Source organism: Oncorhynchus nerka, linkage group LG10 (genome assembly GCF_034236695.1).
Source record: "Oncorhynchus nerka isolate Pitt River linkage group LG10, Oner_Uvic_2.0, whole genome shotgun sequence".
NCBI lineage: Eukaryota > Metazoa > Chordata > Actinopteri > Salmoniformes > Salmonidae > Oncorhynchus > Oncorhynchus nerka.
The window spans coordinates 69,647,772-69,669,558 of NC_088405.1; the positions used below are offsets into that span (position 1 = coordinate 69,647,772).

General features: G+C 43.6%; 1 protein-coding gene across 1 annotated transcript in view; it reads right to left on the reverse strand.

Moving 5' to 3' along the window:
- Window positions 1-11,639: 11,639 nt before the first annotated feature.
- LOC115135922 (nuclear receptor corepressor 1-like) overlaps window positions 11,640-21,787 on the reverse strand; it is a 124,975-nt gene continuing 114,827 nt past the window's right edge. The window contains 10 exon segments of the mRNA XM_029671140.2: window positions 11,640-14,094; window positions 15,518-15,688; window positions 15,909-16,097; window positions 16,313-16,366; window positions 16,634-16,776; window positions 18,135-18,278; window positions 18,516-18,730; window positions 19,210-19,358; window positions 20,031-20,201; window positions 20,452-20,918. Of these exon segments, the coding sequence (XP_029527000.2) occupies window positions 13,910-14,094; window positions 15,518-15,688; window positions 15,909-16,097; window positions 16,313-16,366; window positions 16,634-16,776; window positions 18,135-18,278; window positions 18,516-18,730; window positions 19,210-19,358; window positions 20,031-20,201; window positions 20,452-20,918 (1,888 nt within the window). The 3' untranslated portion in view covers window positions 11,640-13,909.

Consider the following 21,787-nt stretch of genomic DNA (forward strand, 5'->3'; position numbering starts at 1 on the left):
TAGTGGGACTATTATTTGATTTTCAACAGGACAATGACCCAACACACATCCAGGCTGTGTATATTTACTTTTTTAGCTATTGTTTTGTAAACATTGCCTCATTTAAGGTCAACAACCATTTGTCTATTTCTATTTGTGAGTTCTTTGCCTTTCACCATGGGGATAAATTAAAAATGTATTTTACATACGTGTTACCTCATTTTAATACATCAGTGACATAGGATGCAATGGAAGGCCACAATACAGTTTTTAAAATTAGATGAATTTATAAATGCAATTTTATTTGTGAGAATCTTTATGGATGACAATAATTTTGTACTTGTTCAACAAAATATTTTTCTCTGAGCAACTGTATCGGTATAAAATAATATAATTTTCCTTTTTCTGCATACAATATAGCTGAGTTTGTATTATTTATTTCATACAGTATTTTATGTTCGTCTTTTTCAAGGGTGCTAATAATTTTGGAGCTGACTGTAAGTCCACGGTAACCGTCGGGATATCTCGGGATACCGGTCACCAGTATTAAACCCTAGTACAAAGTGGGTAGCAGATGTTCACCTGATATGCTGTCCATCCACTGGAGGATGAGACACAGGTGACAGAGCGCTGGTCCACCAGGTCCAGGGCCTGCAGGGCACAGGAGCCAAACACAAACCTTATCCTGGGAGAGAGACAGGGACAGGGGACAGGCAGGGAGAGGGACCCATATTAAGGCTAGCTCTTTTAATGGAGAAAATACTAAACCAGACAAATTACCCTTCAGGATGAACAAAACACAGGACAGGATGTGACCCAGCCACAGCTATGGCCACAGCACCCACTACATCAGGAAATGCCTCACCAACCAGCCAACCAATAAGGGAGGGTATGTCTGTTTAGGTGACAGTGACGGCATCTTCATCTCACTGTGGCCACAAAAGGCCACAAAAGGCCATTCACTCATCCACCAGTTTCCCCAATAAAACACACTCACTCAGTATCAGTAACGTGAGACCGTTTTTAGAAGGATCACCCCTACAAAAAGCTATGACTATTGTGTTGTGGTGTATTTTGATTGTCGTGGAGTGTTCCAAACTATTTTTAGTGACCTTAAATGTGACGTGTGTAGGATTGGCAAAAAAGATGTCCGGAATGGTAAATGTGATTATTGGTAAAACAAGGTGTGTCCATGATGAGAAAGGGTCTGGTGCAACACCATGAGAAGAATCCCAAGTCAAATAGAGGTGAAAGGTACAGTAACACTCACGCAATGAGCAGATCATCAGCAACTGCAAAGAAAACATACAAAAACAGTGATGGAGTTAGAATAATTTCTTTATCTGGTTTTAAATAAGCTATAGGCCTAAAATAGGATATTTTTTTATATTTTTAAATGTAACCTTTATTTAACTAGGCAAGTCAGTTAAAAACAAATTCTTATTTACAATTGATGGCCTACCCCGGAAGACGCTGGGCAAATTGTGCGCCGCCCTATGGGACCCCCAATCACAGCCGGATGTAATGCAGCCTGGATTTGAACCAGGTACTGCAATGACCCCTCTTGCACTGAGATGCAGTGCCTTAGACCGCTGCGCCACTCGGGAGCCCTTATTGCTAAATAATTCCACAGACAGGATAATGAAAAGTGAATTCGCAATTTGCTTTTATTTCCTTAATTATCATGAAGACAGTAAGAGAGGAGTAGGCTGACAGCTTCTGGAGAAGGTAAGGGCTTGACCTCAATGAAGAGGAGTGTAGCTACTGACATCATGAAGGGCATAGAATAGCCAAGGCATACTATCTCTCCCTAGCCCACATCATGCAATGCCTTCTGCAGTCCTCCCTCTTGTGCAATAGCATGCCAGGATTTTTTTCTATTTTTAATTCTCAGGAAGCCTGCTATAGGGTATACTATATTCACAGGAAAGATTCAGGTTATAAATCAGCACTTGGTCATCTTTTCTTGAAATATGTTTTCAAAAACGTTCAACATTTGGTTTGGAAAGGAGGAGTTCATTTCGATCTCTTTGATCCAGAGGCCATTATTCAAAGTCTGGTCTCTGATACAAACATAGTCTACTGGTGATGACTAAACCAGTGTGTGTTAATCTCAGGGGGCGAGAGAGGAAATATCAGTGGTGCAAAGTAAAGAGAGAAATTACAAAAAATAATTTAGAATTAAATCCATGTCCAAAATGTTGAAGGGAGAATATGGCTGGCTGATACAATTAATGGAACAGTCTTCAGTCCAATGAGAGTTGTGTTGTGTTGTCTCAACAGATGTGATAAAAACAGGAAACTCAGACAAAATGGTCAGTCATAACAAAGCCATAACAACAGTGCCATCTGCTGGCTAGCACACCCGACTAGAGATGTGTTTGCATGACATTCACAGATGAGATAACTAGTGGGTTTTATTCAAGCTATAACTCACTTAGAGTTTTCTCTTCTGTCTTCTGTATGTCTTTGAAGATTTGTTCGGACACCGCAGGTAAAAAATAAAGGCATCTAAGAACCTGCAAATGTGCCAGAGAAATGTTTATGGGCAAAGCGCAACATTAAAGCACGAGATACAAAATGTATGATACAAAATTAATCAGAGGTACCTGTAATCCATTAGAAGCTCGCAATATTTATAGTGCATATTGGGATTGGGATATATGTTGGTCAAAGTACTAAGTTGTTTACATTATATTTAGCCAATAGTAAAATAATAGCTACAGTAATTTGTATTCCTCATTTACTCAATTGTTTCCTTTATTTTGGCAGTTACCTGTAATTCATTCAGTGCCTATAGAAAGTCTACAGCCCTTTGGATATCTTCACATTTTATTGTGTAACAAAGTGGGATTAAAATGGATTTAATTAGCATTTTTTTGTCAACGATCTACACAAAAATACTCTTTAAAAAATCTATAATTTTTGAAAGATGAATAGAAACAAACAACACTAAAATACCTTGATTAGATATGGATTCACGTGTTAGAAACACCTTTGGCAGTGATTAAAGCTATGAGTCTTTTTGAGTAAGTCTCATAAGAGCTTTGCAAAACTGTATTGTGCAATATTTGCCCATTATTCTTTTCATGGCTAGACAGCAATTTTTATGTCTTGCTATAGATTTTCATGTGGACTTAAATCAAAACTGTTATTTGACCACTAAGGAACATTCACTGTCTTTTTGGTAAGAATCTCCAGTGTAGATTTGGCTTTGTGTTGTAGGTTATTGTATTGCTAAAAGGTACATTCCTCTCCCAGTGTCTGATGTAAAGCACACTGAAGCAGGTTTTCCTTTAGGATTTTGCCTGTGCTTAGCTCCATCACGTTTTCTTTTCATCCTGAAAAACTCCCCAGTCTTTGCCAATGTCAACCATACCCACATGATGCAGCCACCACCATGCTTGACAATAGGGAGGCAGTTACTCAGCGATGTGTTGGATTTGCCCAAAATGAAGTCTTTGCATTTAGGCCAAAACGTTTATTCCTTTGCAGTGTTTTTTTTCTTGCAGTATACTTTAGTGCCTTACAGTACATATGCATGTTTTGGAATATTTTAATTCTTAATATTTGTGTTCTTCTTTTCACTCTGACATTTAGGTCATTATTGTGGAGTCACTACAAAGGACGACTGCATCTTTGATGTGTCAGGGTGGTTTAATACATGATCCACAGCATAATTATTAACTTGAACATGCGTAAAGATACAGTATATTCAGTGTCTGTTTTATTGTTGTTACTCATCTACCTATCACTGCCCTTCTTTGAGGCTTTTGAAAAGCTCTCTGGTCTTTGTAGTTGAATCTGTGCTTGAAATTCAACACTTGACTTAGAGACCTTACAGATCTATGTTTGGGGGACAGTAGTCATTCAAAAATGATGTCAACCCTATTATGTATTTATGCAATGACTACGTTTTAGTTATGTAATTTGTATTAATTTGTCAAAATTCATATATAAAGAAAATCACTTCGAAATTGAGTATTTTGTGTAAATCAATGAAAGAAAAAGTACAATTAAATCATTTTCAATCCTCCCCAAGTTTCTAACAATTGAGAAAGAGGGTGTTTAAAATATAAACTCTGTAGGCCTACAAGAAATAAGAGACAGGGAATTCTCCATGTCAGCCATTTCCCCCACTTTTCTGCAATCACATAATCTACATCAGCCATACTGAACAGGCAGACCGTAGTCCGGATCCGGACACAGAACACGGTCAAATAAGGACCGTGAGTCCCAACTTCATTGTTTTTATTTTTAAGAACTCAGTCAGGTTTTTAATTTAATGCTGTTGGGAGTTGTAATAGTAGAATGCACAAGATGAAATTTTGACATGTGGTAGTGCATGGGCAGTTTCCCTCTTGTTAAGTCCTTCACTGGCAGGTCTCAGAGAGCTATTTATAACCTGAAAAAAATGTCCAGTTGACCAACTAGCCCATGTTTGCTAAGTAAATTAGGCTAACCAGCTATCTAAATCTTGTAGTTATCATGGCCGGATTACGTGACCAGTGACCTCGACTCCCATTGATTTTGTTGAGTCACTCAGGTATCATATGAACACACATAAGACATGCCAAAATGAGTAGAATTACAGGAAATGAGCCTTAAAACTGTAAAAATGTATCTCCACCCCATGGCAAAATGTGTTGAATTGCAGGAAATTAGCTTACAAACTGCAACATTTTCTTTCTGCCAACAAGAGGTTTGTGAACAGTTTGGGGTCACATGGGTCGCGAGGTGAGGGTTTGTTACTACAAGATAAATTACATATCCATCTGGACCTTTTGCCACCTAGGAAATGTGTGGCCTTCCCAAATAGTAGTTGAGTACCCCTGATCTACATCCATCCTTGACACTGAGGCCTGCATACATCACATCTTGCCATATGGAGAATTATACAGTGCTCAAAAAAATAAAGGGAACACTAAAATAACACATCCTAGATCTGAATGAATGAAATATTCTTATTAAATACTTTTTTTCTTTACATAGTTGAATGCGCTGACAACAAAATCACACAAAAATGATCAATGGAAATCAAATTTATCAACCCATGGAGGTCTGGATTTGTAGTCACACTCAAAATTAAAGTGGAAAACCACACTACATGATGTAATGTCCTTATAACAAGTCAAAATGAGGCTCAGTAGTGTGTGTGGCCTCCACGTGCCTGTATGACCTCCCTACAACGCCTGGGCATGCTCCTGATGAGGTGGCGGATGGTCTCCTGAGGGATCTCCTCCCAAACCTGGACTAAAGCATCCGCCAACTCCTGGACAGTCTGTGGTGCAACGTGGCGTTGGTGGATGGAGCGAGACATGATGTCCCAGATGTGCTCAATTGGATTCAGGTCTGGGGAACGGGCGGGCCAGTCCATAGCATCAATGCCTTCCTCTTGCAGGAACTGCTGACACACTCCAGCCACATGAGGTCTAGCATTGTCTTGCATTAGGAGGAACCAAGGGCCAACCGCACCAGCATATGGTCTCACAAGGGGTCTGAGGATCTCATCTCGGTACCTAATGGCAGTAAGGCTACCTCTGGCGAGCACATGGAGGGCTGTGCAGCCCCCCAAAGAAATGCCACCCCACACCATGACTGACCCACCGCCAAACCGGTCATGCTGGAGTATGTTGCAGGCAGCAGAACGTTCTCCACGGCATCTCCAGACTCTGTCACGTCTGTCATGTGCTCAGTGTGAACCTGCTTTCATCTGTGAAGAGCATAGGGCGCCAGTGGCGAATTTGCCAATCTTGGTGTTCTCTGGCAAATGCCAAACGTCCTGCACGGTGTTGGGCTATAAGCACAACCCCCACCTGTGGACGTCGGGCCCTCATACCACCCTCATGGAGTCTGTTTCTGACCGTTTGAGCAGACACATGCACATTTGTGGCCTGCTGGAGGTCATTTTGCAGGGCTCTGGCAGTGCTCCCCATGCTCCTCCTTGCAGAAAGGCGGAGGTAGCGGTCCTGTTGCTGGGTTGTTGCCCTCCTACGGCCTCCTCCACATCTCCTGATGTACTGGCCTGTCTCCTGGTAGCGCCTCCATGCTCTGGACACTACGCTGACAGACACAGCAAACCTACTTGCCACAGCTCACATTGATGTGCCATCCTGGATGAGCTGCACTACCTGAGCCACTTGTGTGGGTTGTAGACTCCGTCTCATGCTACCACTAGAGTGAAAGCACCGCCAGCATTCAAAAGTGACCAAAACATCAGCCAGGAAGCATAGGAACTGAGAAGTGGTCTGTAGTCCCCACCTGCAGAACCACTCCTTTATTGGGGGTGTCTTGCTAATTGCCTATAATTTCCACCTGTTGTCTATTCCATTTGCACAATAGCATGTGAAATTTATTGTCAATCAGTGTTGCTTCCTAAGTGGACAGTTTTATTTCACAGAAGTGTGATTGACTTGGAGTTACATTGTGTTGTTTAAGTGTTCCCTTTACTTTTTTGAGCAGTGTATGAGAACTACCCTACTTTAAAAAAACAGGATAGACCAGCCTACATGTTCAAGCTGGTCCATGCTGGTTTATGCTGATCCATGCTATTCTATGCTGGTCTGACCAGCATGGTCTAGCTAGCTGGTTAAGCTGGCTGACCAGCTGGTCAAGCTGGTAATCAGCTCATGCTTGTATGCTGGTGACTAGCTAATACTAGTAGGGTATGCTGGTGATGCTGGTCTATACTGACCAAGCTGGTCTATACTGGCCTATGCTGGTCCTACATAGTCTAGCTCCCTCAAACTCAACTCTGGACTTCAAAGCTAGTTTCACTTTGTTGTTTCATTGTACCACACTAATCAGGGACTTAGACCTGGGACACCAGGTGGGTGCAATTAATCTTCAGGTAGAACAGAAAACCAGTAGGCTCCGGATCTTGTTGTTTAAGAGTTGAATACCCCTGGTCTAGCTGGTCAAGCTTGACTGGCAAAGCCACAGCCATCATTATCACATTTCCCAGCATGCTCTATTGCAGTTAGATTTTTATATTTCAATATATTTTTTGTTTGTTGTGTTTTGCATTGATTGATTTATAAATGTTATGCACAAAGATAAATTTACATTTACATTACATTTAAGTCATTTAGCAGACGCTCTTATCCAGAGCGACTTACAAATTGGTGCGTTCACCTTAAGACATCCAGTGGAACAGCCACTTTACAATAGTGCATCTAAATCTTTTAAGGGGGGTGAGAAGGATTACTTTATCCTATCCTAGGTATTCCTGAAAGAGGTGGGGTTTCAGGTGTCTCCGGAAGGTGGTGATTGACTCCGCTGTCCTGGCGTCGTGAGGGAGTTTGTTCCACCATTGGGGGGCCAGAGCAGCGAACAGTTTTGACTGGGCTGCGCGGGAACTGTACTTCCTCAGTGGTAGGGAGGCGAGCAGGCCAGAGGTGGATGAACGCAGTGCCCTTGTTTGGGTGTAGGGCCTGATCAGAGCCTGGAGGTACTGAGGTGCCGTTCCCCTCACAGCTCCGTAGGCAAGCACCATGGTCTTGTAGCGGATGCGAGCTTCAACTGGAAGCCAGTGGAGAGAGCGGAGGAGCGGGGTGACGTGAGAGAACTTGGGAAGGTTGAACACCAGATGGGCTGCGGCGTTCTGGATGAGTTGTAGGGGTTTAATGGCACAGGCAGGGAGCCCAGCCAACAGCGAGTTGCAGTAATCCAGACGGGAGATGACAAGTGCCTGGATTAGGACCTGCGCTGCTTCCTGTGTGAGGCAGGGTCGTACTCTGCGGATGTTGTAGAGCATGAACCTACAAGAACGGGCCACCGCCTTGATGTTAGTTGAGAACAACAGGGTGTTGTCCAGGATCACGCCAAGGTTCTTAGCGCTCTGGGAGGAGGACACAATGGAGTTGTCAACCGTGATGGCGAGATCATGGAACGGGCAGTCCTTCCCCGGGAGGAAGAATAAATAAAATATAAATAAATAAATAACATACATGTTTCTAAACTAATGGAATATGTTAGTTGGATTTATTGCACCCGTTACTGAAATGGTTGTTCCAGTTTAAATGGTTTGTTAGTCTCACTTATATATTTGTCTTTCTAACCTTGACAGTCATTCTGAATGCAGATTTTTTTTGGGTATATAAAAGTATCACCAGTATTGCTGGATTCCAATAGGAATTAAATATCACTTTGCAAGCTGGCATAATATGACTTGCAGGTCTGATATGGCCACTGTATATTAGAGACAAATTTAGCTGAGGAACGCTCAACTCAGTAGAGGACAGGGCTATTGCAGACAACCCTGAGGCGACGACTGAGGAGAGAAACAAGTACAGGAAGTCCCTCTAAAATCTTCACAGAGTCATCTAACGAGTTAAAGGACAATAAGGTGAACTGATACTACACAGGTTCCAACGCATGTGGCAGGGGCTACAGTCCATTATGGATTTACAAGCGAAGACCTAGTCCTGATCTGCCCAATGATGCCTCTCTTCCAGACGAACTCAATGCATTCTATGCACGCTTCCACAATAACAACATCGTACCATGCGTGAGGGCCCCCACTGACCCAGAGAACCTGGTGATCTCTCTTTCCCAGGTCGAAGTGAGTAAGGTCATTAATCAGGTCAGAACTAGCAGCAGGGGTGGACGGTATTCCAGGGCGCATTCTCAGAGCATGTGCAGATCAGGTGGCAGGCATATTCATGGTAATATTCAACCGTAATTTTCAGTCTGTAATCCCCACGTCTTAAAATGGCTACCATCATTCCTATTGGAATGAACTCGAAAGCTTCATGCCACAATTACTACCACCCTGTAGCACTCACATCTGTAATCATGAAGTGCTTTGAAAGGCTGGTATGGAACACAACTCCATCATCCCAGACACCCTAGGCCTAGACCCACTCCAATTTGCATATTGCCCTAAAAGATCCATAGACAACACAATCTTAATTGCAGTCCACACTGCCCTCACGCACTTAGATAAGAGGAATACCTATGTGAGAATGCTAGAGCTCAGCGTGCAACACCATTGTTCCCTCCAAGCTCGTCACCAAACTTAGGACTCAGGGACAACTGCATCATTGAGAGCATCTTGACTGGCTGCATCACTGATTGGTATGGCAACAGCACCTCCCTCAATTGCATGGCGGTACAGAGGGTGGTGCAGACAGCCAGGTACATGTCTGGGGCTGAGCTCCCTGCCATCCAGGACCTTTATATCAGGCAGTTTGAAAGGAAGGCCCGGAAAATCGTTAGACTTCAGCCACCCAAGCCATAGACTGTTCTCTCTGCTTCCGCACGGCAAGCGGTGCCGGTGAATCAAGTCTGACACCAACAGGATTCTGAACAGCTTCTATCCCCAAGCCATCAGACTGCCAAATAGCTAACAGAATGGCTACACGGACTATCTGAGGTGACCCTTGTATTTTATTTTTGTACTGTCTCTATGCACACTCAAAGGACTCTACACACACTGACACTCCAACACACACATAACATGCACACACATTTATACTGACTCTACACCTGCACGCACACACACTCACATACAATCAGAATTTACGCTGCTGCTACTCTATCATATACCCTGACACCTAATCACCTTACCCCTACACATATCTAAAAGAGTAGGCTGGTGGGAGGAGCGGCTCGTTGTAATAGCTGGAATGGAATCCTTGGAATGGTACCAACCACATCAAACATGGAAAGGTGTTTGACTCTGTTCCAATATTCCATTCCAGCCATTACAATGAGCCTGTTCTCCTATAGCTCCTCCCAACAAGCTCTGATATCTACAGCTATCACTCCAGTGTCCCTGCAAAATATGGTATTGGAACTGGTTCTGTATATAGCTTCTTACTTTCTCGTGTTATTTCTTATTTCTCGTGTGGTTTTGTTCTACCTTATGTTATTTTTAGCTCTACATATAGATTACTGCATTGTTGGGTTTGGAGCTTGCAAGAAAGGCATTTCATTGTACTTGTGCACGTGACATTTAAACTTGAAACTTGAGTTGAGCGTTCCTCAGCTACATTTCTAGTTGAACAAGCAAGGCATGTTGTTTTGTTTTCACATGGTTGACTGGCCTGCCCTGCTGATCCTGAGAAATATGTGTGGGGGTCCCGTGTGGTTGTTGATAGATTATTGAGTTTACAACGCCAGGTTTGTAATAGCTTTGTAATAGTTCTCTCTAGCTGCTTTATTTATATTTCTTTGAGCATGTTTAGGTTGTATTTATCCCATACAATTACTGGGATGAATTTGACTCCAATGGAAAGGTGGTATGATATGTTTAATGCACGATGAAATGGGTGTTTCTATAAATGTAGACTGTTGAGAGTATTGCTTTATACCAAGCTGCAATCCAATACCTGGGCAATTACATTAGTTTCTCAAATTACATGTTCTGAATTGAAGACCACCGGACTGCTTTAAGCGATATATTTCCTATTTTTCAAGAACTTGGACAGGATGAGGGAAGGAGCTGTTGAGATCTCAGGTCTCTACGGCACCTGTGGTGTGTCATTGCAGAAGGATGGACGAGGGTGCCTGCCCCTATCCAGGATCCTCATGATGGACTTAAGAGGGGCCAGCCATCTGGCTTAAAAAGCCTGAGTCTGTCATGGGCAGTGAGGTATTCAGGTGGGACTGCCCAAATTAGGAGGCCCTAAGCACACATTGACCAAATGTATGCTAACTGACTGTCTTGGCTTATACAACAAATAGGCTTTATATCAATATCAACCTTTTGTTGTGATCAGCTTATATTACAGTTTTCATTCTGTATTTTTGTCTATAGACCAGGTAGAGTACTCATCTAACTTCACCTGTTCCCTATGTCTCTCTGGCTGGGAAGGTTCAGGATGTATTTCCTGCTATATTCCCTGGGCCAGCCACTGGTCATGGTCTGAATGGGCACCGGCCCTGATCCGCCAGGACCCTTCCCACCTCCTGCTGTGGGCCTGAAGAGACCGGGCAGCGGAGGACATATGGTGAGAGACCAGGTCCGTCAAACAACGATGAGAAACAGCATAGACTAGAACTTTTACCTCAATCATTCATGTCTGTTCTCTAAAAACGTTTCAGGCGTACCTCATGGCAGGTTCCCACATTCCAGACCAAAGATTGCATTTCTTGTCCAAGTGTAGCAAAGGGATCAGGGCATTTGCGACCTTGCTCTCTTCGCCACACCAAAACAACTTGCACTCGCAGAGTTACCACCACTCTGTAGCTGCTCTGCTGGCTTTTGCCTACCATCTGTTAGTCTTCAGCAGGAATGTGAAAAGGCTGTTCCATTGAGGGTTCTTCGGCATACCAAAAACATTTTAGCAATGAAAGTTGATTGTTTTGTTAGTCATTTCACCACACTGAAATATTTGTATTTATTTAACCTTAACTGACTTGCCTAGTTAAATAAAGAACAAATTCTTATTTACAATGACGGCCTACCCCAGACGACGCTGGACCAATTGTGCCCCACCTTATGGGACTCCCAATCAATGCCAGATGTGATGCAGCCTGGATTCAAACCAGGGACTGCAGTGACACCTCTTGCACTGAGATGCTGCACCACTTATAGATGAGCCTTGCCTTGTATTGGATGGAGCCGTTAGTCTCTTGGCCTAGCCCTAGACTAAGTGATGGAGGTATCAGAACTTGTAAGCCAATGACCAATCAGAGAAGGAAACAAAGATGCAAACGTTTGAGGTGGAGAACTGATCCACTTTATTGATTGGTCTGAACTCTTGTAATAGACTATTAAGAGACATTGTGCGATACAAACATTGCATTTCAACATCATGGGCTACATGGGTTTAAGTCTCAAATTTTAAACAGCCAAATGTTGTTTAACAGATTGGATATCACTCAAAAAAGTAGTACACTATATAGGGAATAGGTTGCCATTTTGGACTCAACCATTGAGCTGAAAAGATGCACTAATTATTTTCTGTCTTCATTTCGATTTTCTTTAAGATTCAAGTAAACTTTTTGTCATTGCCGTTGTAAACACATGACATCCCATCAAAAATAGGATGTTGAATAACTGATGTTGAAAATGATAGCAAAAATCTGAGCTCTAGGACTTCAAACAAATCAAAATATTTTTTGGGGAAAATAAATCTAGTTTAGAGCAGATTGGGATTGTTATTTAAGCAAAGCAAAAGCTGAGAGAACCAACATGGAACATTACTGTCAATATCAAAGTTGACCTTGTCAAAATTCAAAATTTAAAGAAGCTACATGTCTGTTGACAAAAAAACGGCTGATATTAATCTAGAATATTGAGAATAGATTAAGAGGCCATGGATTTGAATAGTCACCATGACAGCAAAAAAGCAACTCTTCCTTAACATCTTGACTGTACCCCAAACAAAAGTAAAACTGCAATGCATGTCACACTACAAAACCATGTACCAGCTACAAGAGAAGACAGGATCTCGGTCATAAACATCCAGGTTTCCATGAGTGATGGGCAAAGTCAAAGCACATCTCAGTACAATCCTCTGCAGGAGCGTGAATAAGTTATACAACAGGTAGAAAGTATGCTTTTGTTGTCAAAGGTTACAAAGCAAAAAGTGCAACAATGGTGCAGACCATTTATGTTTGGTTATTTGTCTTTTGTTGTCTAAAACATAAGACAAATCGCACAAATCGGTTTTCTGTCTGGACAGTATACAAAAAAAAGGACTAAGGATACAAAACAAAAACATTAAAAAACACCAACTTATATCTCTGAGAAAATGTGTTTAAAGCTGCCTTATTTTTCTCCAGCCACAAGGCATGGGCGAACCTCTAGAAAAGGTTCCCAATGTACTTTAGTTACCATGACAACATGGGTTGCAGAGTACTGTAAGTAGAACATTCTGCACTTGTTGGAAACCCTAGAGGGATAGCTACGGGTCAGACTGTGTGCCATACAATACACCCACCGTAGTGGTGGTCAGCTTAATCCAAAAACTATTGGCTCAATGACAGAGTTCAGATCAACATGGGGGCCCAGAAGTAGTCATGAGGAGAAGAAACAACTTGGGACAACATCAAGCTTATTAATTAGTCTTCTTTCACCTTTCTGCTTGCTCCTACACCAGTGTTCTCAACTTGTACCAAATACATGAGTTTTGTCTCAAGGGTGTGGTGACTGACTGACAAAAGCTTTCTTTAAGTTCTAGATCAGGGGGAATATTGTTACATCCATGCATCATCTTTCTCCACAGTGTTGCAAAGACAGGCATCAAATTACAAAGCCGCAATTGAAATGTTAACATGTGTTTGTTTCATTCACTTATGTCCACAACAGGCTTTGGTGGTGCTTGGTGGTCAGGGCTTCTCCTACAGTTCTCCCCTCATTATCAAGTACAACCCACAGGTTCTGTCTCTCAGCTTCACTGTGGTGCTAGATAGGTGGGGGGTACGAGATGGACAGGGAGAGACCGACTGATATTCAAGATTAACCCCCCCCATTCATTCAAAAACAAAGTGGATCCATTTAAAAGCATCACTAAAAGTTCAGAAAAAAACCACTGCAAAAGGTTACTCTATTTACATATAATGATTTTTCTTAAAGACAAAAGCATTTCTTTACAGAAATCAACCACAAAAAAGTGTTGGTTTTTTTTCATCTTTTTACATACAAGTTCTTCATCTTTCATCATATCTTCCACTCAGGCGTTCTCCGTCCTGGCAGGCTGTGTCTATCAAAGCTTCTGGACGTAAAGGGAGTCAGTCAGTCCATCCTGAAGATTCCAGCCCGTCAGAAGTCACTCGCTGCCTTTCTTCCTGCTGGCAGCTAGAGGGCGCACTTGAACCAAAAGGGATACCGCCACACCCCCTGTTCTCCCCACACTCGATCAGCACCAGTGAGTGAGGATAGTAATTTTTTTGTGGGGGGGGCATGCAGGCCTGTACTGAGAGGCCTGCCCTTCCTCTGGAGTGGGATGGGGGGCAGGTAGGATTCTTGTGGCAGGGATCAGTCGTCACTGTCTGACAGGGTCTCATACTGCTCCGACAGTAGGGGCTCTCGCTCCCATACACGCTGTTGCTGCTGGGGCCCCAGAGGGCCTCCAGGTGGGGGCTGCTGGGCCTGTATGGAGGTGGGGGGGGTGCTGCTCAGCATGCGCATGGTCAAGGGGTTATAGGGGAATTGCATGGAGCCTGGAGAGTAAAGTGAGACAGGATAGTCATTAGAGGGATTCAGACTGTTTTGTGTCTAATATGTCAGGCTGAAAATCTATTTTTGAGATACAAGAAAATAAAATCCAGATTTCTGAATACCTGTGTGGCTGTTAATGTGGAATGATGGCCAGACAGTCAAGGTTTATATGGGCTAAGGGCCTTAACCTGTTTGGGCTAGGGGGCAGCATTTTCACTTTTGGATGAAAAGTGTGCCCAGAGTAAACTGCCTCCTATATGCATATTATTAGTAGTATTGGATATAAAACACTGAAGTTTCTAAAACTGTTTGAATGATGTCTGTGAGTATAACAGAAGTCATATGGCAGGCAAAAACCTGAGAAAAAAATCCAAACAGGAAGTGGGAAATCTGAGGCTTGTAGTTTTTCAACTCATCCCCTATCGAAGACAGTGGGATATTGGTCATCTTGCACTTCCTAAGGCTTCCACTAAATATCAACAGTCTTTAGAATGTTGTTTGATGCTTCTACTATGAAGGGGGGCTGAATGAGAAGGGAATGAGTCAGAGGTCTGGCAGAGAGCCACGGGCTCGTGACGCGAGGTCATGAGAAAGTTACCTCTCGTTCCATTGCTTTTCTACAGACAATGGAATTCTCCGGTTGGGACATTATTGAACATTTATGATAAACACATCCTAAAGATTGATTCTATACATAGTTTGATAGGTTTCTATGACCAGTAATATAACTTCATCAAAGTTAAGTGAATATTTTTAATGCTATTTCTGACCAATGTTGACCCCAACATGGCGGATATCTGTTTGGCTTGATTTCTCGTCTGAGCGCCGCACTCATATTATGCTTAAAAAAAAGAAGTGAAATCTGACACAGCGGTTGCATTAATGAGAAGTTTATCTAAAGTTCCATGTGTAATAGTTGTATCTATTATCAATGTTTATTATGAGTATTTCTGTGCATTGACGTGGCTCTGCAAAATCACAGCATGTTTTGGAACTACTGAACATAACACGCCAATGTAAAATGAGATTTTGGGGTATAAATATTCACTTTATCGAACAAAACATACATGTATTGTGTAACATGAAGTCCTATGAGTGTCATCTGATGAAGATCAAAGGTTAGTGATTATTTTGATCTATATTTCCAGCCAACTTTTTTTGGCTGGAAAAATCGCTGTTTTTCTGTGACTTGGTGGTGACCTAACATTGTTTGTGGAGTTTTCGCTGTAAAGCCTTCTTTAAATCAGACACTGTGGCTGAATTAACGAGAATTTTATCTTTAAAATGGTGCCTAATACTTGTATGTTTGAGAAATTTGATTTATGAGATTTCTGTTGATTGAGTTTGGCACCCTGCAATTTCATTGGCTGTTGGCGAGGGGTTCTGCTAGCGGAACGGGGTTCTGTTCCCAGACAGGTTAAGTACCTGTGGACGAGGGCCGGTCCTCCCAGGACCAGGCTGGGGGCTGCTGGTGGTAGTCTCCCTCTGAGTGGACGGAAGAGACTGACGAGGGCCGCTCTGCTGCTGTGTATGCCTGGCCTGGGTTGGGCGACTTTGATTTTCGGCTGTTGGCTTTGCTCTGCAGTTTCTGTTTGCCTGTTGGACAATCAGACAAATACAAGAGTGTTAGCAATAATGCAATAGAGTTAGCAAAAGCTTAGGACTAGTCTGGTGAGTTTGTTGTAAATATCAGAATTTCTAAGAATTTGATTCCCACAATGGGCCTATAGAGACAGTAATTTCCTTGTGTGTGCATGTGAATGTGTCTATACCTATATGTTTTAGTTGGCTGTATGTGTGCTTGTGTGCCACTGACCCATGCTAGGTGAAGGGTTGGCCTCCTGGCGGGCCTCGTTACTGGGGGTGTTAGAGCTGGGCTGAGGCCCTCCCTGGTGCTCCTCTGGCCTTTCTTCCAGGTTCCCCATCAGGGCCTTGCGAATTATGTCCTCCAGGCCCAGGTTACTGGCCGGGTCGCTGAAGGAGTGGTTCCTGGGGTTCACGCTACCTGGAGGGCCAAACACACGACGGACGATTAGACAGGGAAGATTTGGAGCAGCCAGCACGGTCATGTTCTTTAGGGTATGCAAACAGAAAACATTTAGAAAAATGTTTGTTTAAATTTATTTTATTCCATTTTGGTGCTTACTGAACACTACCCAATAGTTGCTGGTTTAAATTATTCTAGTTTGTTTGAATGGTGATAGAATTATCTAAACGCACTTGAGCTGGTCACAGCAGGCAAGTTGAAGATCTCTGTGCCTGGTTGTGCATTTCCTGAAAGGAGAAATGATAGCACAGTAAACAAAATGTCTGAAACTAAAAAATGGTGCTAAAGACAGAGTTCATTGTTAGTCATTTTAAAGTATGCCTTCCTTTACAATGTTTCCCCTTATGAAAATGAGAAATGAGTGCAATGCATCCCATTATATGTTCATATAATACTGTATAAGTTGAGTTCCATCAAATGTCACATTATTTCCATTTTGGAAAGCTTTGTTCAATGATGTTAGTACAAGGTAGATAAGAAGAGAGCACACTTACCAACATCAGAATCACTGACACCAGAGGAGTTCAACTTACGAATGATCTCCTGCTTCTTGGATTTCACCATAGGGGAGGTGTTCTCCAGCCTGGTGAAGAAGGAGGGCAGGTAGCTGACACTGCCAGGGGAGCGAGAGTCACCCCTGTAACCAGAGAAAGGCCACTACAGAGGTTAAGAGTCAGGCAGCAGATGGCTGAGTAGGCTAGCGTGCAACTGGCACCTCTCCACCCAGTTTCCACTCTGTTGGCATGCCAAATGGGTCACAGCTGCCCACAAGACACATTCCGCCTATGGGCACTGAATCCACGTGTCCTTGTGCCAGGGGAAGGTATTCAGAATCCACCACACACACAAAATCTGTCAAGCTTTTTAGTTTGTCACTTAACTTCTTGGTGACAGGGGGCAGTATTTTCCCATCCGGATGAAATGCATGCCCAAATTCAACTGCCTGCTACTCATCCCCAGAAGATAATATATGCATATTATTAGTAGATTTGGATAGAAAACACTGAAGTTTCTAAAACTGTTTGAATCATGATGTGAGTATAACAGAACTTATTTAGCAGGCGAAACCCAGAGGACAAACCATTTTTTTTTTTAGGTCACTCTCTTTTCAATGGGTTTTCATTGGGAATCCAGATTTCTAAGATTTCTTGCAGTTCCTATCGCTTCCACTGGATGTCTTTAGAAATTGGTTGAGGTTATTCCTTTGTGTAATGAAGAAGTACGGCCATCTTGAACGAGGGTCACTTGAAGTGTACTGTTAGAGGCGAGTGACCAGAAAGCATGCTTCAGTTTGTTTTCTTCCAGTATTGAACACAGATCATCCCGTCTTAAATTTGATCGATTAAGTATTTTTTTTACGTAAATAAAGTTGTATTATAAAAGTAGTTTGAAATGTCTTGGCAAAGTTTACAGGTAACTTTTTAGATATTTTGTAGTCACATTGAGCAAGTTGGAACCAGTGTTTTTCTAGATCAAAAGCACCAAATAAATGGACATTTTGGATATATATCGACGGAATTAATCGAACAAAAGGACCATTTGTGATGTTTATGGGACTTATTGGAGTGCCAACAAAAGAAGCTCGTCAAAGGCATGAAGTATATTTTTTATTTCTGCATTTTATGTCGCGCCTGCAGGGTTGAAATATGGTTTCTCTCTTTGTTTACGGAGGTGCTATCCTCGGCTAATAGCATCGTTTGATTTGGCCGAAAAGCCTTTTTTGAAATCTGACATGTTGGCTCGATTCACAATAAGTGTAGCTTTAATTTTGTGATTTAATGAAAGTTTGATAGTAATTTATTTGAATTTGGCGCTCTGCATTTTCCCTGGCTTTTGGCCAGGTGGGACGCGTCCCACATATCCCAGAGAGATTAAACCTTAAAGACACCAAAACATACAAATATGCCTAGTTATAACATTGAAAGACAATGTAAGGTGAATATAAACAAATGGGAGTACCCCCACTTCTTATGAAGATATGCCAGTCCTACACACCTCATCTCAGGCTGGTCAGCCTCTCGCCTCTGTGGTTGCTGCTGCTCTCTGGCCTCTTGTTTATCCTGGTAGCTCTGGGGAGGGGAGATGGGCTCATAGCTCTCTATCGCCCCCCTGCCACCCCGATCAGGGGATTTACCAGGTCTGGGGGAGGCACAGAGGAAAAGAGCAAAAAGTGAGAATCTGATGGAGTGGTCAGAGGTGTACCACCAGGGTTATGTTCAGTAGGGAGAAAACATTTTGCATGGAGGTACTACCTGAACACAAGTTTTTGTTTTTCGTTGCAAAACATTTTGCCATGGTGTACACCCTAATGACCATGTCTCAGGCTGGCTTGGTGAAGAGGCTGTGTTGGGCTACCGCCGGGTGCTGTTACTGTACCTGGCTCTGGGCTTGTCAGGGGCATTATCGGGAGACACTCTGCTGGGTGTGGGTCTCTGGTGGTTTTCTGGGCTGTAGCGGCTGGGGACCTTGGCACGACCCCCGATAGACACGGGCAGCGGGGCACTCTGGAATGTGGTGGTGGCAGAGGAGGAGATGGTAGTGGAGGACTGAGGAGGGTCCTGGTTCCTGGCAAAGTCCTGGGTGATGATATGCTATACAGGAGAAAGAGGAGAGGACAAGGGGACAGACAGATCAGGGAGATGTTAGTACTTCGAGGCACACATACATTTTCACTACTCTTAAAAGTATTTCTCTTAAGATGTCTAGTAGAGGCTGTTGTCAGAGTTTTTGAGATCATCATTTGCAGTTCAGTCGATGGATCACTCAAGATATCATCACTCAACAAAAAGTGGTATAGGAGGCATACTGTACATACATTTTTGGTAAAGTAAATTGTATTGGTTACACAGAATATGGATACTTTGCCTCAGGATTCAGGAACCCCGTTGAGAAGGGTTATGAATGAATGAGTCATTGGATGTGTTCCAGGCTGACTACATTGCAGTTGCCTGATAGATCTCTGATTAGTTTTAACATATTAGATAACCACATAATGATATATCAATCTGATGGCCGACTGCGCAGGCAATGACATGGCATGCAACTGTGGAAAGCTACCAGTGTGTCTTACCGAGATGTGGTCAGCCAGGGTCATGACCCGGTGGGTCTTGGGGACCTGCTGGGACTGGGAGTACCCTCCGTCAGCCTGGGAGGAGGGGGGCTGCTGTGACTCTGCTGACTGGCGGTAGCGGATCATGTCAAAGGGACGCATGCCAGCTGCTGAGTGAGAATATTCCACACACACACACACACACAAACAAGTTGCGGGAGGGGAGATGAGGGGGAGGAGGGGTAGCACTGTAATGCATGCCAGCACCAACTGATATACATTTGCCTCCAGCAGACAGAAATAGCTTGTGCAGCGGTCTGGTGACCAGACGGGGGCTAGTGGGGAATGGAATGGTGTCGTCTGCTATATCTGTTGTACTCAGATGACTCGGGTGGAGTCATTCGGGTTGTAGTATGTTTACACCATATCATCACTATAAGATACAGTATGCCTCTGCAGTAACCTGAATTCAATAAAGCTTGTAGAGCTGAGTTGCTTAAATTTTGTATTGAAGTCAGTTGAGTACAGATATTGTACTGTACTCATGTAGGACATGGTAGGTAACTTAAACCTTGGAAAAGGAAAACAGTACTTGAGAATAAGTTATTCAGAGCGCCAAGAGAATACTTCAAGTCTCCATATATGGCATCTATAGAGCTTTTACCGGTCAGTCAGGGCCAGTTTCCCAGACACATTTAAGCCTAGCCCTTAACTGAAATGCACTTTCAATAGATATTCACTATTGAGCAAGCTTTTTTTTTGTCCAGGTGCAGGCTTAATCTGTGTCAGGGAAACCAGCACTGACAACACATATTTTTTCACAGTATATAGTGCCATCTCACCTTGTGCTGCTGCCTGTGCGGCCCGGTCCCTGTCGGCCCTCTCCCTGTCGGCCCGGTCCCTGTCGGCCCGGTCCCTGTCGTCCTGCTGCTGCTGGGACTGTGCTGGAGAGTTGGCTGGGCTGATCGCATCGATGGCTCCTCCACTGGGGTTCTCATACCTACTGGACGACACTGCAGGGCCAGGCACAGACACACACACTTATAAAACAACCCTCTCACTAACATATGAGGTATTATTATAATTTGTATTTATTTTATTTGCTATGTTGTTAAGTCTTATATGTTAGAAATGTTGGGAATTAAACCGCAAACCAAATCTATATCCAGGTCTCTAACCACCACAGCAGTGTTCCGTACTGCCTTCTGTCCCATTGTGTCTACGTTCTATACTGTTCCCTGTTCTTCTATGTGGAAGACTCACAGCTGCTGGAGGAGTCTGAGCTCTGGGAGCCTCTCTCCCGGGAGTCCTTGTCCGAGGCGATCTGGCTTGTAATGATGACGTCAATGAAGTTGGCGGCCGTGATGGTGGTCTTTCCTCTGGTCCTCAGCTCTTCCTCGATGCGTGACTTGCTGGGAGGACCCTTGTCCTTACTCCCCTGGGGACCACTGGGCCCCTCAGCGTATCCTTGGTGGAGTTTCCCCCCTGGCAGAGACATTGGGCCGTAGGGAGACTGCATGGAGCGCCTGTCTGCCTCCTGCTGCTCGTGCTGCCGTCTGGCCACCGAGGATGATAAAGACATGTCGTCGTCGTCTCGGTCATGCTTGGAAGAGTCCTTGCCTTTGTTGACGTCCATTTGAGGGGCGGAGGCGGCGGCGTCCACCAGGGCAGCCAGGGCGTCGGCTGCAGTGCTGTAACGGGCTCCTGCCTGGGCTGCTGCCGCTGCCGGCCTGGAGGGGGAAGAGAGAGGCAGAGGGTTATGCCTCAATCACACCGACAGCGTCATCATGCAAAATGGTATGCATGCAACACAAGTTAAACATTCACCTTCTGTCAAGCTGGCTACGCATGGTTTCACGCATACGTTCGATAAATCCAACGTATGCACCACACAGAACACACTGTCTCTGCAACGCTGCATGGCAAACACAGCGTTCCTTTGGAAATTAATGCACTTCTGGTGTACCGCAATGACGCTATCGGTGATGGAGGCGTTAACATTGTATTGATATATACATATATATATATATATATCTATATACACACACACACACCAAAAATATAAACGCAACATGCAACAATTTGAAAATTTTACTGAGTTACATTTAATTTAAAGAAATCAGTCAATTGAAATACTCAATCTTTAATGATAATCTATGGATTTCACATGACTGGGAATAAAGATATGCCTATGTTGGTCACCTTAAAAAAAAAAAATCAAGTGGATCAGAAAACCAGTCAGTATCTTGTGACCACCAGAGTATGTGAACGGAACGAAGAGCAGTGTGACTAGAGCGCAGAGTTAGATTCCCAAAGGCTGGTGCGTCGGCCTTCTTGCACGCTAACAATTTCGCTCCAGTAGCACTCACTTCATGACCTCAGGGCATGCCCGCTCCAGTAGCACTCACTTCATGACCTCAGGGCATGCCCGCTCCAGCAGCACTCACTTCATGACCTCAGGGCATGCCCGCTCCAGCAGCACTCACTTCATGACCTCAGGGCATGCCCGCTCCAGCAGCACTCACTTCATGACCTCAGGGCATGCCCGCTCCAGTAGCACTCACTTCATGACCTCAGGGCATGCCCGCTCCAGTAGCAC